The following is a 22935-nucleotide window of genomic DNA, read 5'->3' on the forward strand; positions in this document are numbered from 1 at the left end:
GACATAAAAGAGATTAAGACGTTTATGACGACAAATATAAGGTACTAAGTAAAATTACAGTGACATATAAGAATTTGCCCTTGGAATAATATTTTGCGTCAAACTTTTATACTGAATAGAACTTAGTAATATTTAGTTGTATTTAATATTCTACTAGTTAGTTGCTTGTGCATTGTTCCAGTATATATATATATATATATATTTGGTGCATGATAAATATACTTATTTTTATATTAGGTGAGTGCTCGTGCGTAGCAACAGAAACATATAATATCACGATGGTGTGTGGTGAACACTCAACTACGTGTGGGTGAAGGAGGGGATGATGGACGATTAAACTCCTACTCTATATTTGTAAAGATGGTACTTACGTGAACTACTATCTTGCAACAAACATTTAGGAATAGTTTGAGAGGTTCAAACAGGAGAAGATTGGATGAGCTAATTTCTCGTTTCTAAACTAGCACATAGTGATATTCGTTACTAGTTTTAGTTACCAGGTGTAGGTATTCGGTATTATTCTACACTTAGGGATGTAGAATAGCACTAAGTTTTTATATATGAACACCCTACCTCGCTTGGTGGTCGTCTCTCTCTATTTTATAATAGGTACAGATGATGGATCAATAAAGCTAGCTAACTGATAACTCACTTCATCAACAGTGCACTTGCAGCAAGCTACGCGTGCCTGCATCGAACCAATTTGCCGTCCGGATGCACGCGTAACGCACATGCCCCTTGTTTAGCTAGCGAAGCCGTACGTCGAGCTGAACGATGCACACACATGACACATGCATGTACATGTACTCAGTACTCTGCGGTTACAACGTCCGCGTACAAAGCCGCGTCGCGCGCTCGGGTGAGCGAGCAGGTTCGTTGCATCCGGCCGCGGTCCCGGAGTCCAGAGGCCAGAGCGGGGTAATGTATGGTGATTCAAATGGTTCTTCACAAGATGTCAATGTCCTAAATAAATTATAGTTTAAAAATGACTAAAAATAGAGCACAATTCTAACTCGATTCGATCTTTAAATCTTATAGTGCAAAATTTATAGCTCATTATGAGCCCTAGCCAGAGCACAACAAGTGGACCGGACTGTTCCATTCTAGTAGTACTACTACTCTATTTCTAGTACGTAGAACTGGCACGCACGCAACGCGGCCATGACGCAGCAGACACGACACGAGCCTCGGCGCGGCCGGCCCGCGCCGCGCGCGTGCTCGCTCTTCCGGGGAACGAGCCCGTGCGAGTGCGATACGTATCGGGCTCGGGCTGCCTCCCGCCTCCTGCATGGGGCTGGTTGTTCGGCGGAAACCGCGAAGGGGCTGGGCACTTGGGCAGCCACCAGTGACCAGCCGCAGGGCAATAGCAAACAGGCGGAGCGGGCGGCGAAAGCGAAACCGTGGGTCTCGCGGCGAAAGCCCGTGGTCCGGGCGCCCTGCTGGACGCAGGTCACGCAGCACGTACGTGCCCTCCCGGATGCAATGCTACTTGCTACGCGTCACGCGTGGGTAGGTTAACCCGGAGGCATGGACCGGAACTGGGTTGGTGGTGGTGGTGGCCTGGTGGGCCGGACGAGGGAGTCGCCGCAACCGCCGGGCAACCTTCTCGTGGCCCACCTCTCCATCGGGATCGACAACCCCCGACACATGCCTCCGTCCTCGTGCACGAGAGTTCTCAAAGCGATCGCGACTTCTGCCACCTCGCAAGTCGCGAATGCGGAGTAGATACACGATGCAGGCAGGTGCAGGTGGGGCACCGGGAGCCCAGGAGGCAGTGGGCAGGGCGCCCGTTGCCTCGAGAACGAAAGGGCAAGGTCCCTGTCAGCGGCACCCGGCTCGGGCGCACGGCTAGTACTAGTAGCGACGCCCCCACGGCAGCGCCAAGGGCCAGCCAGAGCCAGCCCAGACACATGCGGCGGGGTACGGGCAGGCGTCCCACACGGCACCTGGCACGCGCTGACCTGGTCCGCCGCATATCCGCAGCAGCCCCGCCACGCAACGCAACGCAGTTACCAACTGTGGCGGTGTGGCCACCGTGTGCTCACCTTGTCCCCTCCACGGGTCCACCACCATGGACCTTTCTTTCCGTCGCCTCCGTCGAGTCTCGGCATACGAACGTGACGTGACGATGATTATCAGTTAATCTGGGTGCCTAGTCACTTGCCCCGTCTACAGGATAGGATCTCCAGAAGATGCTGCGTGTTGATCCTTTTGGAGGGTCGCTTCTAAACACTGTACAAAAATGCTGAGGGTAGGGTAGGGCACGCACTTAAATACGAAGACGGCGTTATGGGCTACAATCACGTGCCTACAACTTCGCAAAACAGCTACTGCAAATCTCTGTACCGGAAACATATGTATAGTACAGAACAACAGGAAAAAAAAGGGGGCAGTGCGCACGGTAACAAGAATTTAGACATTGTAGCGTGCCTGTGCCAGCCATTGGGTCCCCGGAATGGCTACCAGTCCCAGCGCGTCATGACAGAATTAGCCGGAAAGGCCCTACTATCTTTAGCGCCATTCCATCGGGAGAGCATATTCCAGGCTCTAATCCGTTTTCTCAAACAATAATAGTAGTGTCGTGTCTCCGGGGGCGCCTAACGCCGCGGTTAATCCAGGGAATAAACCCTCCTCCCCGTTGTCATGCGCCCGCCCGTCGCCGAGCCACCACACCACCACCCTATAAAACCCGGGCGCCCGCCTCCTCCCCACCGTCGCAGCAGCTCAACACCACCGCACCGCCCCCGCCCCGCCTCTCCTCGCCGCCGACATGGCCGCGTACATCCGCCTCGACGACGCCGTCCGCGCGCGCCTCCGCGGGGGCGCCCACGCCGCGGGGTGCACCACCAGCAGCAGCAGCGGCAGCGACCACGACGCGTCCGCCTGCCTCTCCGAGCTCGTCCAGGCGTTCCTGGAGACGGGCGCCGGCGGCACGGCCGAGGAAGGGCCCCGCGCGGCGCCCAAGGAGTACGGCTCCGACGACGAGGACGGGGCGGCGGCCTCCGCCGCGGCGACCGTGCGGGCCCTGCTCGACCCGCCGGCGGAGGAGGACGCGTTCCGCATCAGGCTGGCCGCGGCGGTGGCGGCCGCGGCGGAGGCGGAGGCGGCGCTGCGGGCGCACGGGGCGGCGTTCAGGCGCGCGCTGGCGCGGCGGCTGCGCGGCGCCGGGTACGACGCCGGCGTGTGCAGGTCGCGGTGGGAGGCGTCGGGCGGCGCCGCGGCCGGGACGTACGAGTACGTCGACGTGGTCGCGGTCGCGCCGGCGGCGGCCAGGTACATTGTGGACGCGGACTTCCGGGCGGCGCTGGAGGTGGCCCGCGCCACGCCCGAGTACGCGGCCGTCGTGGCCGCGGTGCCGGCGCCCGCGGTGGTCGCGCGCGAGGAGGCCGTCGGCCGCGCCGTGCGCGTCGCGTCCGACGCCGCGCGCCGCTCGCTCCGCGCCCACGGCCTCCACGTCCCGCCCTGGCGCAAGACGCGCTACATGCTCGCCAAGTGGCTCGGGCCCTACAAGCGCTCCACCTCGTCCGCTGCTGGTGGGGTAATGTCGATGCCCGGCGGCGCAGGGCTGGACGTCAAGTGCCGCGCCGTCGGGTTCTTCGCGCCTCCGGCCGCCGCGCCGGCGGCCAGGATCAAGTAGCCTTGCCGTGTTTCTTATTAGTGAGATCGAGAGTTTGTGTTTGACTTTGGGTTGCTCTCGGACTTGTTTTGTATAGAGTTTTTGGTTGGAGATTATCACAGCATTTTGCTTCTTTTCTTTCTTTCTTTTTTTTTTTAAAAAAAAGGAGCTGGCGCGAGGAATCATTTAGCACTCACTCGAACGGACCTGATCTTCCCTTCCTCAGAAAACACCACAGTGGAGCAAAAAAACGATGTACGCGGCGGGCAGGTGTTGTGCTACAATGGATTAGCATAGATAACAAACCAGCATGATCGCATTGTTTTATGGCAGAACCCTAGCTGGATGGCGCCGTGCTTGTCGGCGAGAGATTTTTATAATCCAGCCAAGCAGGGCGCTGCCCGCTGTGTGTGATCTGCGTTTGATCTTCACTCCTTTGAAAACCAGCAGAGCTCTAGCGTCCTGATAAGCAAAGCACATGGCACTGGCAGCCATGCTACGTACTACTGATGATGAAGATTGAAGAGTCGCCTGCAGAGTGCAGAGGTCAGGTCACCGGATTAAACAAAGCGATGCTTATGCTAGAACCTGTAAGCACTGCATGTCTGCATGCACTCTGGTGTTCGTAGGAAACATGGGCGTGTGCGTGCCTTGCCGGAGGAACCATGCCCGTGCTTATCCGACGATCGAAGGATGCAGATAGAGAGAGAGAGAGAGAGAAGAATAGAGCACTGTTGCGTGGCATGGTCCATTGCAGCTTGGAAGAATGGGAGTCGCTCTGGAACCTTTCATGCCAGGGGCGCATGAAGCGGAATGGATCGGGGTCGAGAAAGGCGACGGAAATTATTGTCACTGGTCCAGAGTTAGATGGATAAAACGAACGAATAATGCATGCGGCGGCGGCGGCGAGACGGAGACGGATCGTCCCGTGGACACATGCCGTGCTCCCCGCTCCACTCCGAGGCGTCCGGCGCGGCTGCGTCTCCGTGGGGATGAAGTGGAGCCGCAAGCTGCGCCCGCGCGCGCTCCCCTACAAACGCCACGGGAGCTGCAGCGGGTTGCAACTTGCAAGCAGCCGGGGAAAGAGTCGTGGCCGGGTGGGTAGACCGGGCACCGGGATGAGGGTGGGGGCACAGCGGCAACACCGCAGCAGGCAGGATGGCACGGACGTGTCCGCTCTCTCGCATTCTCGCTGTCGGGATGGTTCCGTCCTCGTCCGGATATATGAATGTGAAGTGTGGTCTGCATCCGCAATTATACCAAGATCTCTGTTAACTATCCAATAAAGATTGAACTATATACGTGTATGATTTAGTTGCCGTTTAGATACACTAGAGATAATAGTTAGTTGATTACAGATTTACCAGTGAAATTAGATAGCTAACAAATAGTTAGCTAACTATTAGCTAATTTGCTAAAAGTAGCTAATAGCTAAACTATTAACTAGACTCTTTGTATATCTCGGCTAATTTTAGGAGCTAACACCTCCCTAACTAATTTGCTCCAACTATATCGACTGGGCAGGCGTGGAGTTTTGAGTCACGGACCCACCAGATGCATCCAGATTCCAGAGAAGATGTCGGCCATGGTTGGATCGCGCGGCTCTAATCTCATTACGTGTGTTGAGTACGAAGCGCAGCACTCGGTTAACCCGAACTATGCAACAGGATGTCGGGCACGCATGGGCGCAGGCCCATAGCTCATCATCGCATGACAAGTGCGCGCCATGCTTGTTTGCTCCTCCATCCTCTTCTATGACTGTGCGCACCAACCAGCTGAAACCGATAGGGTGTAGTAGGAGCATACTCTCACTGCCTGACAGGTGTGTCAACCAGCCACCACTAGACGGCAGACGATAGTGTGTAGTAGTAGTATGATATGTGTGAGAGCACGGATCACGAGCACAAGATTACTGTAGTAGTTGATACGGCCGGCACGTGTGCAATCAATCATGAACCGGCCGGTGATGGAGCCACCGGGCCAGCTTTGATGTGGACGAATTTTGCCAACGATTTTTTTGATGATCAGCGGTGAAACATCGGGCATGGCGAAACCTCTGGATGGCTGCTGGATATCGACCCTGTGGAGTGTGGACGTGTTGGATTAAGAACTGAGTTTTTTTTTTTGCGAGACTGGCTCCGATCCATACGTGTAACGTGTTGAACACTTTTCTTTTTTTATTACTGTTGAGTGTATAGGTGGATTTTTTATGTGCTCCTCGTAGCTTAAACTTTTGGGTTCAATTGATTAGTGTGTCTACTCTAACATGGTATTAAAACCAAAGATATCGAGTTTAAATCCCTTTTTAAGCTGAATTAGTTATTACGTCCACTTTAACCGTTACTACAATTTCCTTAACCTGTGTATAGGGTAGACCTAAAGCACATATGACTCAATGGGAAATGTTTGAATTGTTCTACCGATTTCTCTCTTTTTTATTAGATAAAAAAGAAGTATACACACACATGTGATGTACGTTCCGAAAGATTCTTCGTTCACCACGGGATGACAATGGCTGGTTTGAAATACTAGAAAAAGACAGCGCCCTATCGGGCACTGTATGAGGCATATATACATAAGTATCGGGCAAGGAGAAAATACGAACAATGAGACCCAAAAAAACAGCAGTGTAGCTAGGCGGCTAGCGCACAATACACATGAACTGGCGATTTGGCAGGAGTTATTCGAGATGTTGTGGCCCTTACAGGTACTTGAACAACAGGCCGCCGTGGGTGGCGAAGAAGGGGGCAAACACAAGGGACTCCACCGCCATAAGCTTGATCAGGATGTTGAGGGACGGGCCCAAGGTGTCCTTCAGGGGGTCACCAATGGTGTCACCTATCACAGCAGCCTTGTGGCAGTCAGATCCCTTGGGGCCGAGGGTCCTGGCATGCTCGCTGGCACCAGCCTGAAACAAGGAAAGAATGATGTTGAGGACAAAGTTAGCACTACCCATAGATGGTAAGACATGGCGTTCGACAAGAGTTTTTCAGAACATTGACCTCAATGTACTTCTTAGCATTGTCCCATGCACCACCGATGTTGGGAGCAAAGATGGCAATCTGTCAAGCAGAAATCCATAAATCCTAGAACAAGCAAACACATTGAAGTGCACAAGAAGGCAAAGCACGCACCTGCAGAAACCAGGGCACCAGCAAGAACACCAGAGAGAGTCTCAACACCGAAGAGGGTTCCAACAATGAGGGGAGTGAGCATGACCAGAGCACCAGGAGGAATCATCTCCTTGATGGAAGCATCAGTGGAGATCTTCACACAGGTTGCATAGTCAGGCTTGGCAGTTCCCTCCATCAACCCAGGAATGGTGTTGAACTGTCTGCGGACCTCCTCCACCATCTTTAGGGCGACACTTCCAACACTCTTCATGGTCATGGCAGAGAACCAATAGGGAAGCATGGCTCCAACAATCAAACCAATGAAAACCTTGGGGGAGAGGACATGGACAACCTTCACTCCAGCTCTGCTGATGAAGGCACCAAAAAGTGCCAGAGACACAAGAGCAGCTGAACCAATGGCAAATCCCTGCAGTCAAAGGGCGCTTCCTCTGAAATGACCGTGAGAGGAAGAGGACTGACCAAGAAGAAACTCGCCACAATAAAGCTGAAACCTTTGCAGTCGAAGGGCGCTTCCTCTGAAATGAAGTAAGCTGAAACAGAGGATGAAATGACGAGAGATAAGAAACTTCCGATAGAAAACATTGTGCATGTTGCACATAAATATATGAAAAGTTTTGAATTCGATACCAGAAAGTCAAGTGCTTACAGGTCAGTGGACTCATAAATTGTGGTGCCAACAATATAGTTATAGACTGCACGGTTGCAATAAAACCTTGCGCTTTTCCCTGTAAATGACACAAACAATGCATATGGTTAGTAACTTAGGATAAAAGTTTTGAAGTTCGAATCACTAAATAAACGCAGGGGAGGTCAGGTTTGTATATGTACCTGGTCAGTTGACAGTACTTCACCAGAAATTATCGCATATATCTGCAGAATTCCATATTTTGCATGTCAACAAGTTTATGAATACCACTGGAATGTACTCAAATATAAAAGGCATATTCTTTCTGAATTTTTTTTGGACACTGCCACCTTAAAGATATTTTTTAACTGTGAAAACTTGAAGTCATAGTGCAGATTTGACAAATCTGTAGGATTCACTTACTGCTGGTTTGGCCAGAACATAGATGATACCCAATGAAGAGCTAAAATATGGAACCTGCATGATATAGTAGCAGATAAATGGACAAAGCTTCTGTAACTGTACCACCAAGTGGTAAATCCATCAAGATGCGATATTTTTTTCTTAGAGCATCAATTAGCTGAGGTTCGTTAACGAAAATATAAATCAGTTGATGACTTCAGTAAATTTGATTGGATACATACCCACGAAGCCCATGCAACACCATAAAGCAAAGCCTGGAAAAAAAATCCCCAAAACCAGTGCCGACGCTGTAGAGGAGGACCAGAGGAGGAGGAAGACGCCCTCGTGGCGTGGCTGAAGGCGCAGCGGTCCTTGCCGCAGCCGCCCTTGGGAGAGGGGGTCGACGGGACGGGCGGAAAGGGAAGGAGACAGAACGGCATACTCCTCCTCGAGACCGGGAGCGCCTCCTCGGTGAGTTCCTCAACCTGCCTCTTGGTACGCCACCCTCCGTTACAGATGCAGCACCACCGCAGGCTTCGCCGCGACGGGCGAGACCAGGTCTATTGCCGCGTACTCCTCCTCGAGACCGGGAACACGAGCGGCGCCACCACGCCGCGCCGGCGATGGCAAAAGGGCGAGGATGGCTAGGCGACCGCGGCGGCCTTGACGAGCACCGAGCTGGCCATGACCATGGACGCAGTGACCATGGCGCGCGTGAGGCGGCGGCGCTGCATCTCGGCGGGGAGCACGAAGTAGATCTGCGCCGCATGGAGCTCCTTCCCGCGTCGACCAGCAAGCAGGACAGACGCGCTCCGGCGCAGGCGCGCGGGAGACCTCGGCCACAGACGACGCGCTCTAGGTTCGGTGGCGTCTCCGGTGGGCAGAGTGGCGGAAGGGACGACGTGTGAGGGACAGGGTTAGCTCGGAAGAGAGAGGAACGCGGAACAGATAACTCTATTGAAGAAAAATTTCGGGTCCGGGAGCGGACGCAGCGCCGCCACGCGTCACGAGACGGATGGCGCGGAGGCCGCCGAGTGCGGACGGGCGCCTAAAAGGGTTGGAGTTTTAATAACTTTGATAAGTTCGGACGAACGTGTTTTGAGTGGCTATCCCTATATACATCAACATGTTGATAGTCTAGCCTACCTACTACGCTGACACAATTTTGGTCTCTCACTACGTCAAAACATGCATGGTTGACAAGTGCTATGATGTTTAAGCATGATGAACAATTGTCAAGAAGACGATGGACTTTGGTTTAGTGTTGATTAACCTTAGCATGAGTTATGGTATTGTGCAACATATCTTTTGCCTTATGGTGCATAGTTGTGAAATACAGAGACGCAATCGACGGTGATGATGAAGGTAAGCGGGTTTGTATGAATGAACTAGGTGCGGTGAAGAACGAATGTCATAAGGCTTGGATCGAGGGATCACCAAAGAGGTTGAGAGACTGATCATGTGTAGCTACCATATGGGAAAACTGACAAGTACAAGAGTACACAGAGGAGTAGACTATATTAGACAACGGTTGACCAATTCAAGTGGAGACGTTGTAGGACTTAGTGATTAGATGATCGAGAGGTGGAGGTGACATGGCCGAGATTCTAGAGGGAGTGTATTAGATACACTACTCACGAGGGTTTTGGTGGTTTGGACCTTAAAATTATCAGCGGGCAAGTTTCAAGTTTGGGCCGATGTTAGGGTTTCGATGGAAATAAAAGGCAACACGTGGTGCTATCGTGAAGCTTTTTGCGGCGAGGTGTTGCAAAGTTGTGAAGACCACGTAGCCATCCATCAGATATATCGAGGAAAGAGTTGGAGCATTTTTTTTTTGGTTCAGCATAAAATATTTAAGATCAACTTAGGCATGTGTAATAGGCACCATAAATAAGAGGATGAGTGATTCTAAACACTAATCTCGTTGCTAAATATGCCTCACAGCCTCACACAATGACACGATATGTTAATCCCTTTGCTAATTGGCTCATCACTCGGGTAGTGGACACCCAATGTCCTAGAATATTAGCACGCTGTTCGCATGGTTACCGAAAAGGCAAGCAAACAGGCATCTGAGACCGGTTGACGATATCATGCGTACACATAATCTACCAACGAATACCCAAAAGGTAATGGATTGGGGAAGAGATAACATGGGGGGGCCAAAGTGCCAAGTGGCATATTATCCCGCGCCATAGAACCTAACCGATGAGATCAACGAAGCGCTAGCTAGCTAGCATGACAGCTGACAAAAAAAAAACAATGTTATCCTGAGCTCTGCGGTGTTTGACGTTACTGACTGGAGAAGTGTCACGTCACATGCATGCCCGTTGTTAGGCGCATCACACCGAATAGAATTTTGTCGGAGTCGTGCTTCTTTTGCACGAGTAAAAAAAAAATCTCATCTTTCTTTTCCTGCTGAACCAAAGCCTCATCTGAAAGCTGGACCTATCTCGGGCATGCAGTCGGGCGTTCAGAAGCTTCCAGTGACTGACAGAGATGATCATGGACACTTGAAATTACACCTTCAAGACTGACTTGAGCGTCAAGACACCCACTTGTTGCTTACAAGTGCAGTATATATATATAATAATAATGGATATACTGCCTCCAGAATTGCAGCGTGAAGATTATTTCTAAAATCCTTACCACACGGCTGCAACGCGAAATTCACAGTCTCATTTCATTGGATCAAACTGGCTTTCTTAAGGGCAGGTCGATCTCTGAAAATTTTGTCTACGCCCTGGAACTCATCCAATGCTGTCACAAGAGGAGGTCCCCCACCATAGCGCTGAAATTGGATTTTGCGAAAGCTTTCGACTCCGTCCACTGGGATGCGCTGCGCTGCGTCTTGCGCGCTCGTGGGTTCAGTGTACGATGGCAGAACTGGATTGACAACCTTCTTAACACATCACTGTCCGCTGTGCTGATGAACGGTTGTCCCGGACCCTGGTGGAGCTGCGGCAGGGGCCTTCGTCAGGGTGACCCACTGTCGCCATATTTGTTCTTGCTGGTGGCTGACATCCTGCAAACTCTCATAAAGCGTGACGGTCGTGTCAAACACCCCCTGGCCCCTGCAGAACCCTGTGCTGTGCTACAATATGCGGATGATACTATGATTGTGATGGAAGGGAACCCGGCCCATGTGTGTATACTGAAACAGCTCCTGGACAGCTTCAGCAAGGCAACTGGGTTGTGTATAAATTTTCAGAAAAGTGTGCTGGTTCCAATTCACATGAATGAGACTGCCGTCCAACAATGTGTATCCCTGCTCGGTTGTCGGCGTGAAGGCTTCCCTCAGACATACCTAGGGCTCCCCCTCTCCCTAACAAAGACTAGGCTCTCAACCTTTGTTCCATACATGGCAAAAACAGACAAGTATTTAGCAGGCTGGCAAGCCGCTCTCCTCAATCCAATGGGTCGCCTGGTGCTGATCAACTCGGTTCTGGACAGCCAGCTGGTATATGTCATGAGTTCCTTGCAGCTGCTTCCAGGCTTCGTGAAGAGAGTGGACAGCAAACGTCGCTCCTTTTTGTGGTCTGGGAAGGATAGCTGCTCCGGTGCAAAATGCCTGATCGCTTGGGGCAACGTCTGTTCAGACAAAAGTGAAGGGGGCCTGGGCGTCACCGATCTGATTACAAGGAACACCTGCCTACTACTCAAGTTGCTGCATCGGATCTTCACTGCTTTTGATTCTTCCTGGGCCGGCTGGGTCAGGGGGCGAGTCTGCTTAGCCACGCTGACAGGGGACCTGTCTGGTGACCACTGGACGACCCTACGCGCCCTGCTCCCTCTCTACAGATCAATTACCACGTGCTTGATCAAAGATGGCCGATCCACAGCTTTCTGGTTTGACGCCTGGCTAGGGGAAGATGATCTGTCTACCAAATTCCCATCTCTGTTCAGCCATGCCAAGAAAACTGAGATCAGCGTGCGGGGAGTCCTGGAATCTGGTCTTTCGGCGCACCTCGTGCCACGCCTGACCCCCCAAGCTGCTTCAGAGCGTGATGCGCTTCAGTTGGTCCTTGACGACGTGATGCTGTCTGAGGCGCCGGACGTACGCCACTGCCCCCTTGCTGCCACTGGAGGCAACCTGCACACTGGGGGACTTTACCGTGTCCTCCGCAATGGCGAGGGAACACACAGCGCTGAGGCTTCTTTTGTTTGGCAAAACCAAGCCCCCCCTCGGGTGCGCTTCTTTGGCTGGCTTGTCAACAACGGCCGCGTTCAATGCCGCGTCAATCTGGCCAGGAAGAGGATTGTTCAAGACGCTACGTGTGAGATATGTGGGCAAGCTCCCGAGGACACGGCACACATCTTCATCCATTGCGGGTTTGCCTCCCGCTTCTGGGGTGTTCTGGGTGTCCAGATTGACCCGGGCAGCAGCAACGTCCTTTTAAGCCTGCTAAGGCCACCTACGGTTCCGGCGAAACACTACAACATGTTTGTCCTTCTCTGCTGCTGGCAGCTGTGGAAACGCAGAAATGATGTGGTTTTCCGTGGGGAAAGATCGCCGCTCGCAACAACCATGTCATTGTGTCGCGCTGAAGCGGAATTATGGAAATGCAGGCTGCGACAAGAAGACCACCATATAGTGACTGCCTGGTGTCGTGTTTTTTGTGTAACATAGCATAAATTCCATTGATGTAACCCCCACCCCCATGCTGTAAAACACAGGGCGTTTTGGCCACAAAGGAATGAAAATTCAGGTGGGGACCCTCTCCCCTCCGGTGACATTCAAAAAAAAAAATAATAATAATGGATATATTGCGCGTCCCACTTCCTTCTTCCACAACGAGATGTTTGACCGGTTAAAGCTCCGTCCGGCTGACTTTTTCAGACACAATGCGATTTATTATCTCATATACTGATAGACAGCGTGGAGCTCTACGAAGGGACTGGATGCGACAAGCGGCCACCAAACTAACGGGTAACGGCAGCCACATGGCCTTGTTAGTTTTACTTTCAATCCAAATGTATTGAGTGAGATAGAGTGAGTTTAAATCTCAAAAAAATCATCATCTAATCCATGTGAGTTAAGAATAACAGAACAAGACCTTACTGAGTTTCTGCGTACAATCTCTTCCACCCAACCTTTTGGTTTGGCCTTCTAATTCCAATGACATTTACTCCTTTCAATCTTTATTTAGAGTTACTCTCCACAGTCTATGTACCTGCTGCTGTGTGGAGGCTGAAGATCCATCCCAGAGTGCAGTTCTTTTATGGTCGCTTTCCAAAAACAAGCTGCTGAGTAGAGATAAGTGTTAGGAGAAATCTTGTCTGTTTTGTAAGGAGTTGGAAACGACCAATCACTTGTTTTTTTTTTTTTTGAATGCACTGTTGCTAGACATCTTTGGTGTCATCTTTTCAGAGATCTTTGACAAGGAACTGAGTTTAGATTTCCTGTCCGTTCATTGTTGGCTTAGTAATAAGAAGTTTTTGGTTTGTAAAATGCTCTGTGCTGCTGCCCTGTGGTGGCTGTGAAATCTAAGGAATAACTTGTGTTTCCAGGATACGAGCGAGATATGTACGACCAAAATATACTAGCCACTAGCCCGATGAAAACAAAGAAACGAAGAAACATGAGAATTGAGCATGGCTCTCTGAAGGGGCGGAGGGCTCTATATGACAAAGTATGGCCCACACTTAAGGATAGATATAAACATCTGAATTATATTATAAATTTAATGATTTAACACAGTTATGCATGAAATTTAGGGTTAATCTTTAGTCATGTTATTAAAAATAATATGAAAGATAAGAATAAAATATTGTATTTTTTGCATTATTTTCTCCCTGCGATAAAAAATATGAAAAAACACCGAATCCAAATTTTCTATCAACTATTTAAAAATATATAAAATAAATTTGATATTTACGTTTTATTAATCTTAATAAATTTATTGTTAAAAATATAAATAGCAAATTCTTTCCTTAGTTCATGAGGAAAACACAGTAGTTGATGACAATGGCATTAATAGAGTTGCTACTGCTTTCTATAAAGATTTATTTGGTCTGTCTGTTCCTTCCAATATAAATATGTCGAATTTACATATGAATAAATTAAATGATGAAGATCGTGCTTTGCTCACTGTACCTTTTTCTATTGAGGAAATTAAGAAGGTTGTGTTTGGTTTAAAACACAATAGCGCCCCTGGTCCTGATGGTTTTCCAGCTGAAAATTTTCAAGAATTTTGGGATCTCATTCACATTGATCTGTGGAATCTTTTCAAGGATTTTTATGGAGGGGTGCTTGACATTAAAAGACTTAACTTTAGGTTAGTGACTCTTTTACCTAAAGTAGATAACCCTGTTGACATGAGGAACTTCAGACCTATCTGTCTCCTAAATGTCTGTTATAAGATCATTACCAAAGATCTGACTAATAGACTTTCTACCTGCATTACTAAAGTGATTAGTGAATATCAATATAGCTTTATCAAAGGGAGATACATTATGGATGGTGTGGTTTCCTTGAACGAAATTCTTCATGAAGTGAGACAGAAAAAGCAAAGTGGGGTGGTTCTTAAAATTGACTTTGAAAAAGCTTATGATAAAGTTAATTGTCAATTTCTTCATTGTATGATGGAAAAAAGGGTTTTGGGGATATTTGGTGCGATTGGGTTATGAGGACTGTCAGAGGTGGTAAAGTTGCCATCAAAACTAATGATGTGATTGGTCCTTATTTTTGAGAGCACCTAGAGGGGGGGGGGGTGAATAGGTGATCCTGTATACTTCAACACTTAAGCCACAAAACTTTGATTAAGCGTTAGCACAGTTAATGCCAAGTGGCTAAAGAGAAGATCTTGCACAATATGATAACCACAAGGAGTTCAACACAGAGAAGACACAGTGATTTATCCCGTGGTTCGGCCAAGTACAAAACTTGCCTACTCCACGTTGTGGCGTCCCAACGGACGAGAGTTGCACTCAACTCCTCTCAAGTGATCCAATGATCAACTTGAATACCACAGTGTTATGCTTTTCCTTTCAATTTCCCGTTTGCAAGGAATCTCCACAACTTGGAGTCTCTCGCCCTTACACTTGAGATTCACAAAGAAATACGGAGTAAGGGAGGGAAGCAACACACACAAATCCACAGCAAAATGCGCACACACACGGCCAAGAATCGAGCTCAAAGACTATCTCACAGTTCTCACAAGAACGGAGCTCGAATCACTTAGAATAACAAATGGATGTGCAAAGACTGAGTGTGGATGATCAAGAATGCTCAAAGGTTGCTTGGTGTGCTCCTCCATGCGCCTAGGGGTCCCTTTTATAGCCCCAAGGCAGCTAGGAGCCGTTGAGAGCAATTCCAGAAGGCCAAACTTGCCTTCTGTCGTCGGGTGCACCGGACAGTCCGGTGCACACCGGACACTGTCCGGTGCCCGATTTCCTTCCTTAAACAGCGCAGTCGACCGTTGCAGATGCGGGAGCCGTTGGCGCACCGGACATGTCCGGTGCACACCGGACAGTCCGGTGCCCCTTCCGACCGTTGGCTTGGCCACGTGTCGCGCGCAGAATCCGCGGCCGACCGTTGGCCCTAGCTGACCGTTGGCTCACCGGACAGTCCGGTGCACACCGGACAGTCCGGTGCACACCGGACAGTCCGGTGAATTTTAGCCGTACGCCGCCGGCGAATTCCCGAGAGCGGCCTGTTCGGCCGAGGCAGCCTGGCGCACCGGACACTGTCCGGTGCACCACCGGACAGTCCGGTGCCCCAGACCGAAACAGCCCCTTGGCTGTACACAACCACCCTTTTCTTTTTTTTTTCTTCCTGTTTCCAATACTTAGACAAGTATATTAGTACACAAAACCAATGTACTAAGACTTAGAAACATACCTTTGCTCTTGATTTGCACTTTATTCATCCATTGCACAAATTCACATTTAAGCACTTGAGTTGGCACTCAATCACCAAAATACTTAGAAATGGCCCAAGGGCACATTTCCCTTTCAATCTCCCCCTTTTTGGTGTTTTATGCCAACACAACATAAAGCAACTAGAACAAGTGCAAAAACCACTTCAAATAACACTTAAATTTATTTTGATTCATGTTTGGTATATATGGATCATCCTTTGCCACCACTTGGTTTGTTTTTGAAATCAAACTCAAATCTCTATCTCTAAGTCAAACACACATGTTAAAGCATATAGAGAGTTATTCCAAAAGAGATTGATCAAAGATTTCAAAAACTCCCCATATTTCCCATAATCACCACTTCTCCCCACAAGAAGCCAACTTTTGACAAGAGACACAATAAAAGAATTTTGCTAAAACAAAAAGCTCTATTCTACTATTTTCAAAATCTCTCAAGTGGCAGCTGATCCATTTATTTCTTTGGCCTTTATTTTCTCCCCCTTTGGCATGAAGCACCAAAACGGGATCGATCTTGGCCCTTTAACCCCATTGCCTCACCAAAATCTTCAATAAGAGTACAAAGAGGCAATAAGAGTCTAAAGATGAACTTGGAATAATTTACCCTCTCATCGGAGTGCAGTGGAAGTCTTTCATGGTCCAAGTCCACCTTTTCCCTTTCAATTCACCTTCGAGACTAAATCAAGCAAACTCAAGCAAATGGTTAGTCTCAAAGGGTCAAGTTGTAACACATCTCCCCCTAAACATGTGCATTACTTTGCAACGGACTTGTGAGGTCCAGGGAGTGTTTGTACAACTTGAGCACCACAATAAGCAACAAAATGCAGAATGAACCTGATAAAAGGCATAAACACATGTATGCTATAATTCAATCCAAGTTCCGCGAATCTAAGACATTTAGCTCACTACGCAGCCTGCAAAAGGTCTTCTCATCTAGAGGCTTGGTAAAGATATCGGCTAGCTGGTTCTCGGTGCTAACATGAAACACTTCGATATCCCCCTTTTGCTGGTGGTCTCTCAAAAAGTGATGTCGGATGTCTATGTGCTTTGTGCGGCTGTGTTCAACAGGATTCTCCGCCATGCGGATAGCACTCTCATTGTCACATAGGAGTGGGACTTTGCTCAGATTGTAGCCAAAGTCCCGGAGGGTTTGCCTCATCCAAAGTAGTTGCGCGCAACACTGACCTGCGGCAACGTACTCGGCCTCAGCGGTGGATAGGGCAACGGAGGTTTGTTTCTTAGAGTTCCATGACACCAGGGACCTTCCTAAGAATTGGCACGTCCCTGATGTACTCTTCCTATCGACCTTACATCCAGCATAGTCGGAGTCTGAGTATCCAACTAAGTCAAAGGTAGACCCCTTTGGATACCAGAGCCCGAAGCAAGGCGTAGCAACCAAATATCTAAGAATTCGCTTTACCGCCACTAAGTGACACTCCTTAGGATCGGATTGAAATCTAGCACACATGCATACGCTAAGCATAATATCCGGTCTACTAGCACATAAGTAAAGCAAAGAACCTATCATTGACCGGTATGCTTTTTGATCAACGGACTTACCTCCTTTGTTGAGGTCGGTGTGTCCGTCGGTCCCCATCGGAGTCTTTGCGGGCTTGGCGTCCTTCATCCCAAACCGCTTTAGCAGATCTTGCGTGTACTTCGTTTGGGAGATGAAGTTGCCGTCCTTGAGTTGCTTCACTTGGAACCCAAGGAAGTAGTTCAACTCGCCCATCATCGACATCTCAAATTTCTGCGTCATCACCCTGCTAAACTCTTCACAAGACTTTTGGTTAGTAGAACCAAATATTATGTCATCGACATAAATTTGGCACACAAACAAATCACCATCACATGTCTTAGTAAAAAGAGTTGGATCGGCTTTCCCAACCTTGAAAGCATTAGCAATTAGAAAGTCTCTAAGGCATTCATACCATGCTCTTGGGGCTTGCTTAAGTCCATAGAGCGCCTTAGAGAGCTTACACACGTGGTTGGGGTACCGTTCATCCTCGAAGCCAGGGGGTTGCTCCACGTACACCTCCTCCTTGATCGGCCCGTTGAGGAAAGCGCTCTTCACATCCATTTGGAACAGCCTGAAAGAATGGTGAGCGGCATATGCCAGCAAGATACGAATTGATTCTAGCCTAGCCACAGGAGCAAAGGTCTCCTCAAAGTCCAAACCTGCGACTTGAGCATAACCTTTTGCCACAAGTCGAGCCTTGTTCCTCGTCACCACCCCGTGCTCGTCTTGTTTGTTGCGGAACACCCACTTGGTTCCCACAACATTTTGCTTGGGACGAGGCACCAGTGTCCAAACTTCATTGCGCTTGAAGTTGTTGAGTTCCTCCTGCATGGCCAATACCCAATCCGGATCTAGCAAGGCCTCCTCTACCCTGAAAGGCTCAATAGAAGAGACAAAGGAGTAATGCTCACAAAAATTAACTAATCGAGATCGAGTAGTTACTCCCTTGCTAATATCACCCAGAATTTGGTCGACGGGATGATCCCTTTGAATCATCGCTCGAACTTGGGTTGGAGGTGCCGGTTGCGCTTCTTCCTCCATCACTTGATCATCTTGTGCTCCCCCTTGATCAAGCGCCTCCACTTGAGGTACCTGTTCGTCATCTTCGGTTGGGGGATGCACCATAGTTGAGGAAGAAGGTTGATCTCGTTCATCTTGTTCCTGTGGCCGCACTTCTCCAATCGCCATGGTTCGTATAGCGGCCGTCGGAACATCTTCTTCATCTACATCATCACAATCAACAACTTGCTCTCTTGGAGAGCCATTAGTCTCATCAAATACAACGTCGCTAGAGACTTCAACCAAACCCGATGATTTGTTGAAGACTCTATACGCCTTTGTATTTGAGTCATAACCTAACAAAAACCCTTCTACAGCTTTGGGAGCAAACTTAGAATTTCTACCCTTCTTCACTAGAATGTAGCACTTGCTCCCAAATACACGAAAGTAAGATACATTGGGTTTGTTACCGATTAGAAGCTCATACGACGTCTTCTTGAGGAGGCGGTGAAGGTAGACCCTATTGATGGCGTGGCAAGCCGTGTTCACGGCTTCCGACCAAAAACGCTCGGGGGTCTTGAACTCTCCAAGCATAGTCCTCGCCATGTCGATTAGCGTCCTGTTCTTCCTCTCTACCACACCATTTTGCTGTGGTGTGTAGGGAGCAGAGAACTCATGCTTGATCCCTTCCTCCTCAAGGAACTCCTCCACTTGAAGGTTCTTGAACTCGGACCCGTTGTCGCTCCTTATCTTCTTCACCTTGAGCTCAAACTCATTTTGAGCTCTCCTGAGGAAGCGCTTGAGGGTCCCTTGGGTTTCAGACTTATCCTGCAAAAAGAACACCCAAGTGAAGCGGGAAAAGTCATCAACAATAACTAGACCATACTTACTCCCTCCTATGCTCAGATAGGCGACGGGTCCGAAGAGGTCCATATGCAGCAGCTCCAGGGGTCTTGAAGTAGTCATCATATTCTTGCTGTGATGTGCTCCTCCCACTTGTTTACCTGCTTGACAAGCTGCACAAGGTCTATCCTTTTCGAATTGCACGTTAGTCAAACCTATCACGTGTTCTCCCTTTAGAAGCTTGTGAAGGTTCTTCATCCCCACATGTGCTAAGCGGCGATGCCACAGCCAGCCCATGCTAGTCTTAGCTATTAAGCATGCATCTAGACCGACCTCTTCTTTTGCAAAGTCAACTAAATAAAGTTTGCCGTCTAATACACCCTTAAAAGCTAGTGAACCATCACTTCTTCTAAAGACAGACACATCTACATTTGTAAATAGACAATTATATCCCATATGACATAATTGACTAACAGATAGCAAATTATATCCAAGACTCTCTACTAAAAATACATTAGAGATAGAATGCTCATTAGAAATTGCAATTTTACCTAACCCTTTTACCTTGCCTTGATTCCCATCACCGAATATAATTGAATCTTGGGAATCCTTATTCTTGACGTAGGAGGTGAACATCTTCTTCTCCCCCGTCATATGGTTTGTGCATCCGCTGTCGATAATCCAGCTTGAACCCCCGGATGCATAAACCTGCAAGGCAAATTTAGGCTTGGGACTTAGGTACCCAACTCTTGTTGGGTCCTACAAGGTTAGTGCAAATTTCCTTAGGGACCCAAATGCAAGTTTTGTCTCCCTTGCATTTTGCCCCTAACTTCCTCGCAACTATTTTCCTATCCTTTCTACAAATAGCAAAGGAAGCATTTAGTGCATGATAAATTGTAGAAGGTCCATTCATAACTTTTCTAGGAATATTAACAACATTTCTCCTAGGCATATTATGAACAACATTTCTCCTATCAACATTTCTATCATGCACATAGGAAGAACTAGAAGCAAACATGACATGAGAATCAAAATCATCATAAGCATTAAAACTCCTATAAGCATTTCTAGTTTGTCTCCTATCATGGTACATAAAAGCATGGTTCTTTTGCACACTACTAGCCATAGGGGCCTTCCCTTTCTCCTTGGCGGAGATGGGAGCCTTATGGCTTGTCAAGTTCTTGACTTCCCTCTTGAAGCCAAGCCCATCCTTAATTGAGGGGTGTCTACCAATTGTGTAGGCATCCCTTGCAAATTTTAGTTTATCCAAATCACTCTTGCTAGTCTTAAGTTGGGCATTAAGACTAGCTACTTCATCATTTAATTTAGAAATGCACTCTAGGTGTTCACTACAAGCATCAACATTAAAGTCTTTACACCTAGTGCAAATCACAACATGTTCTACACAAGATGTTAATTTACTAGATTTTTCTAGCTTAGCATTTAAATCATCATTTATGCTCTTTAAGCTAGAAATTGTCTCATGGCAAGAAGATAATTCACAAGAAAGCATTTCATTTCTCTTAACTTCTAAAGCATGGGATTTTTGTGCTTCTACAAATTTGTCATGCTCTTCATATAAAAGGTCCTCTTGTTTTTCTAGTAATCTATTCTTGTCATTCAAGGCATCAATCAACTCATTAATCTTATCAATTTTAGATCTATCTAATCCCTTGAATAAGCATGAGTAATCTATCTCATCATCATCACTAGACTCATCCTCACTAGAAGAAGCATAGGTAGGGTTTTGAGTACATACCTTCTTCTCCCTTGCCATAAGGCATGTGTGACGCTCGTTGGGGAAGAGGGTCGATTTGTTGAAGGCGGTGGCGGCGAGTCCCTCATTGTCGGAGTCGGAAGAGGAGCAATCCGAATCCCACTCCTTTCCGATATGTGCCTCGCCCTTGGCCTTCTTGTAATGCTTCTTCTTTTCCCTCTTGTCCTCCTTTTCCTGGTCACTTTCATTATCGGGACAGTTAGCAATGAAATGACCAATCTTACCACATTTGAAGCATGAGCGCTTCTCCTTTGTCTTGGTCTTGTTTGGCTGTCCCTTGCGACCTTTAAGCGCCGTCTTGAAGCGCTTAATGATGAGGGCCATCTCCTCATTATTTAGCCCGGCCGCCTCAACTTGCGCCACCTTGCTTGGTAGCGCCTCCTTGCTCCTTGTTGCCTTGAGAGCAATTGGTTGAGGCTCATTGATCGGTCCATTCAAGGCGTCGTCCACGTATCTTGCCTCCTTGATCATCATCCGCCCGCTTACGAATTTTCCGAGTACCTCCTCGGGCGTCATCTTCGTGTACCTGGGATTCTCACGAATATTGTTCACGAGATGAGGATCAAGAACGGTAAATGACCTTAGCATTAGGCGGACGACGTCATGGTCCGTCCATCGCGTGCTTCCGTAGCTCCTTATTTTGTTGATAAGGGTCTTGAGCCGGTTGTATGTTTGGGTTGGCTCCTCGCCCCTTATCATTGCAAACCTTCCAAGCTCGCCCTCCACCAACTCCATTTTAGTGAGCATGGTGATGTCGTTCCCCTCGTGAGAAATCTTGAGGGTGTCCCATATCTGCTTGGCATTGTCCAAGCCGCTCACCTTATTGTACTCGTCCCTGCACAAAGAGGCTAGCAACACAGTAGTAGCTTGTGCATTTTTATGAATTTGTTCGTTAATAAACATAGGACTATCCGAGCTATCAAATTTCATTCCATTCTCTACAATCTCCCATATGCTTGGATGGAGAAAGAATAAATGACTACGCATTTTGTGACTCCAAAATCCGTAGTCCTCCCCATCAAAGTGTGGAGGTTTGCCGAGAGGAATGGAAAGCAAATGCGAATTCGAACTATGTGGAATACGAGAATAATCAAATGAAAAGTTCGAATTGACCGTCTTCCTGTAGTCGTTGTCATCGTCCTTTTGGGAAGAGGAAGATTCGTCGCTGTCGTAGTAGACAATCTCCTTGATGCGCCTTGTCTTCTTCTTCTTCCCATCTTTTCGTCTATGACCCGAGCCCGAGTCGTTTGACTTGTCATCCTTTGGCTCGTTGACGAAGGACTCCTTCTCCTTATCGTTGATCACGATTCCCTTCCCCTTAGGATCCATCTCTTCTGGCGGTTAGTCCCTTTCTTGAAGAGAACGGCTCTGATACCAATTGAGAGCACCTAGAGGGGGGGGTGAATAGGTGATCCTGTATACTTCAACACTTAAGCCACAAAACTTTGATTAAGCGTTAGCACAGTTAATGCCAAGTGGCTAAAGAGAAGATCTTGCACAATATGATAACCACAAGGAGTTCAACACAGAGAAGACACAGTGATTTATCCCGTGGTTCGGCCAAGTACAAAACTTGCCTACTCCACGTTGTGGCGTCCCAACGGACGAGAGTTGCACTCAACTCCTCTCAAGTGATCCAATGATCAACTTGAATACCACAGTGTTATGCTTTTCCTTTCAATTTCCCGTTTGCAAGGAATCTCCACAACTTGGAGTCTCTCGCCCTTACACTTGAGATTCACAAAGAAATACGGAGTAAGGGAGGGAAGCAACACACACAAATCCACAGCAAAATGCGCACACACACGGCCAAGAATCGAGCTCAAAGGCTATCTCACAGTTCTCACAAGAACGGAGCTCGAATCACTTAGAATAACAAATGGATGTGCAAAGACTGAGTGTGGATGATCAAGAATGCTCAAAGGTTGCTTGGTGTGCTCCTCCATGCACCTAGGGGTCCCTTTTATAGCCCCAAGGCAGCTTGGAGCCGTTGAGAGCAATTCCAGAAGGCCAAACTTGCCTTCTGTCGTCGGGTGCACCGGACAGTCCGGTGCACACCGGACACTATCCGGTGCCCGATTTCCTTCCTTAAACAGCGCAGTCGACCGTTGCAGATGCGGGAGCCGTTGGCGCACCGGAC

The 22935-nt window shown here is 48.4% G+C and overlaps 1 protein-coding gene and 2 pseudogenes across 3 annotated transcripts; 1 reads left to right on the forward strand and 2 right to left on the reverse strand.

Annotated features, from left to right (window-relative positions):
• Positions 1–2421: 2421 nt before the first annotated feature.
• Positions 2422–3943, forward strand: LOC103636366 (uncharacterized). The gene has a single exon (XM_008658722.4). The coding sequence runs from the start codon at positions 2771–2773 to the stop codon at positions 3635–3637; it is 867 nt and encodes a 288-aa protein (XP_008656944.1). The 5' UTR covers positions 2422–2770; the 3' UTR covers positions 3638–3943.
• Positions 3944–6129: 2186 nt separating this feature from the next.
• On the reverse strand, positions 6130–7339 carry LOC103637488 (pyrophosphate-energized vacuolar membrane proton pump; annotated as a pseudogene). The gene is made up of 3 exons (XR_004549274.2): positions 6749–7339; positions 6619–6678; positions 6130–6524 (listed from the first exon to the last, which is right to left on the reverse strand). The product of XR_004549274.2 is annotated as a pyrophosphate-energized vacuolar membrane proton pump (transcript).
• A 238-nt stretch (positions 7340–7577) lies between these two features.
• LOC103636367 (uncharacterized) lies at positions 7578–8073 on the reverse strand (annotated as a pseudogene). The gene is made up of 3 exons (XR_557964.3): positions 8020–8073; positions 7799–7852; positions 7578–7620 (listed from the first exon to the last, which is right to left on the reverse strand). The product of XR_557964.3 is annotated as an uncharacterized protein (transcript).
• Between the last annotated feature and the right edge of the window lie 14862 nt (positions 8074–22935).

This window comes from Zea mays, chromosome 8 (assembly GCF_902167145.1).
Source record: "Zea mays cultivar B73 chromosome 8, Zm-B73-REFERENCE-NAM-5.0, whole genome shotgun sequence".
Classification (NCBI taxonomy): Eukaryota; Viridiplantae; Streptophyta; class Magnoliopsida; order Poales; family Poaceae; genus Zea; species Zea mays.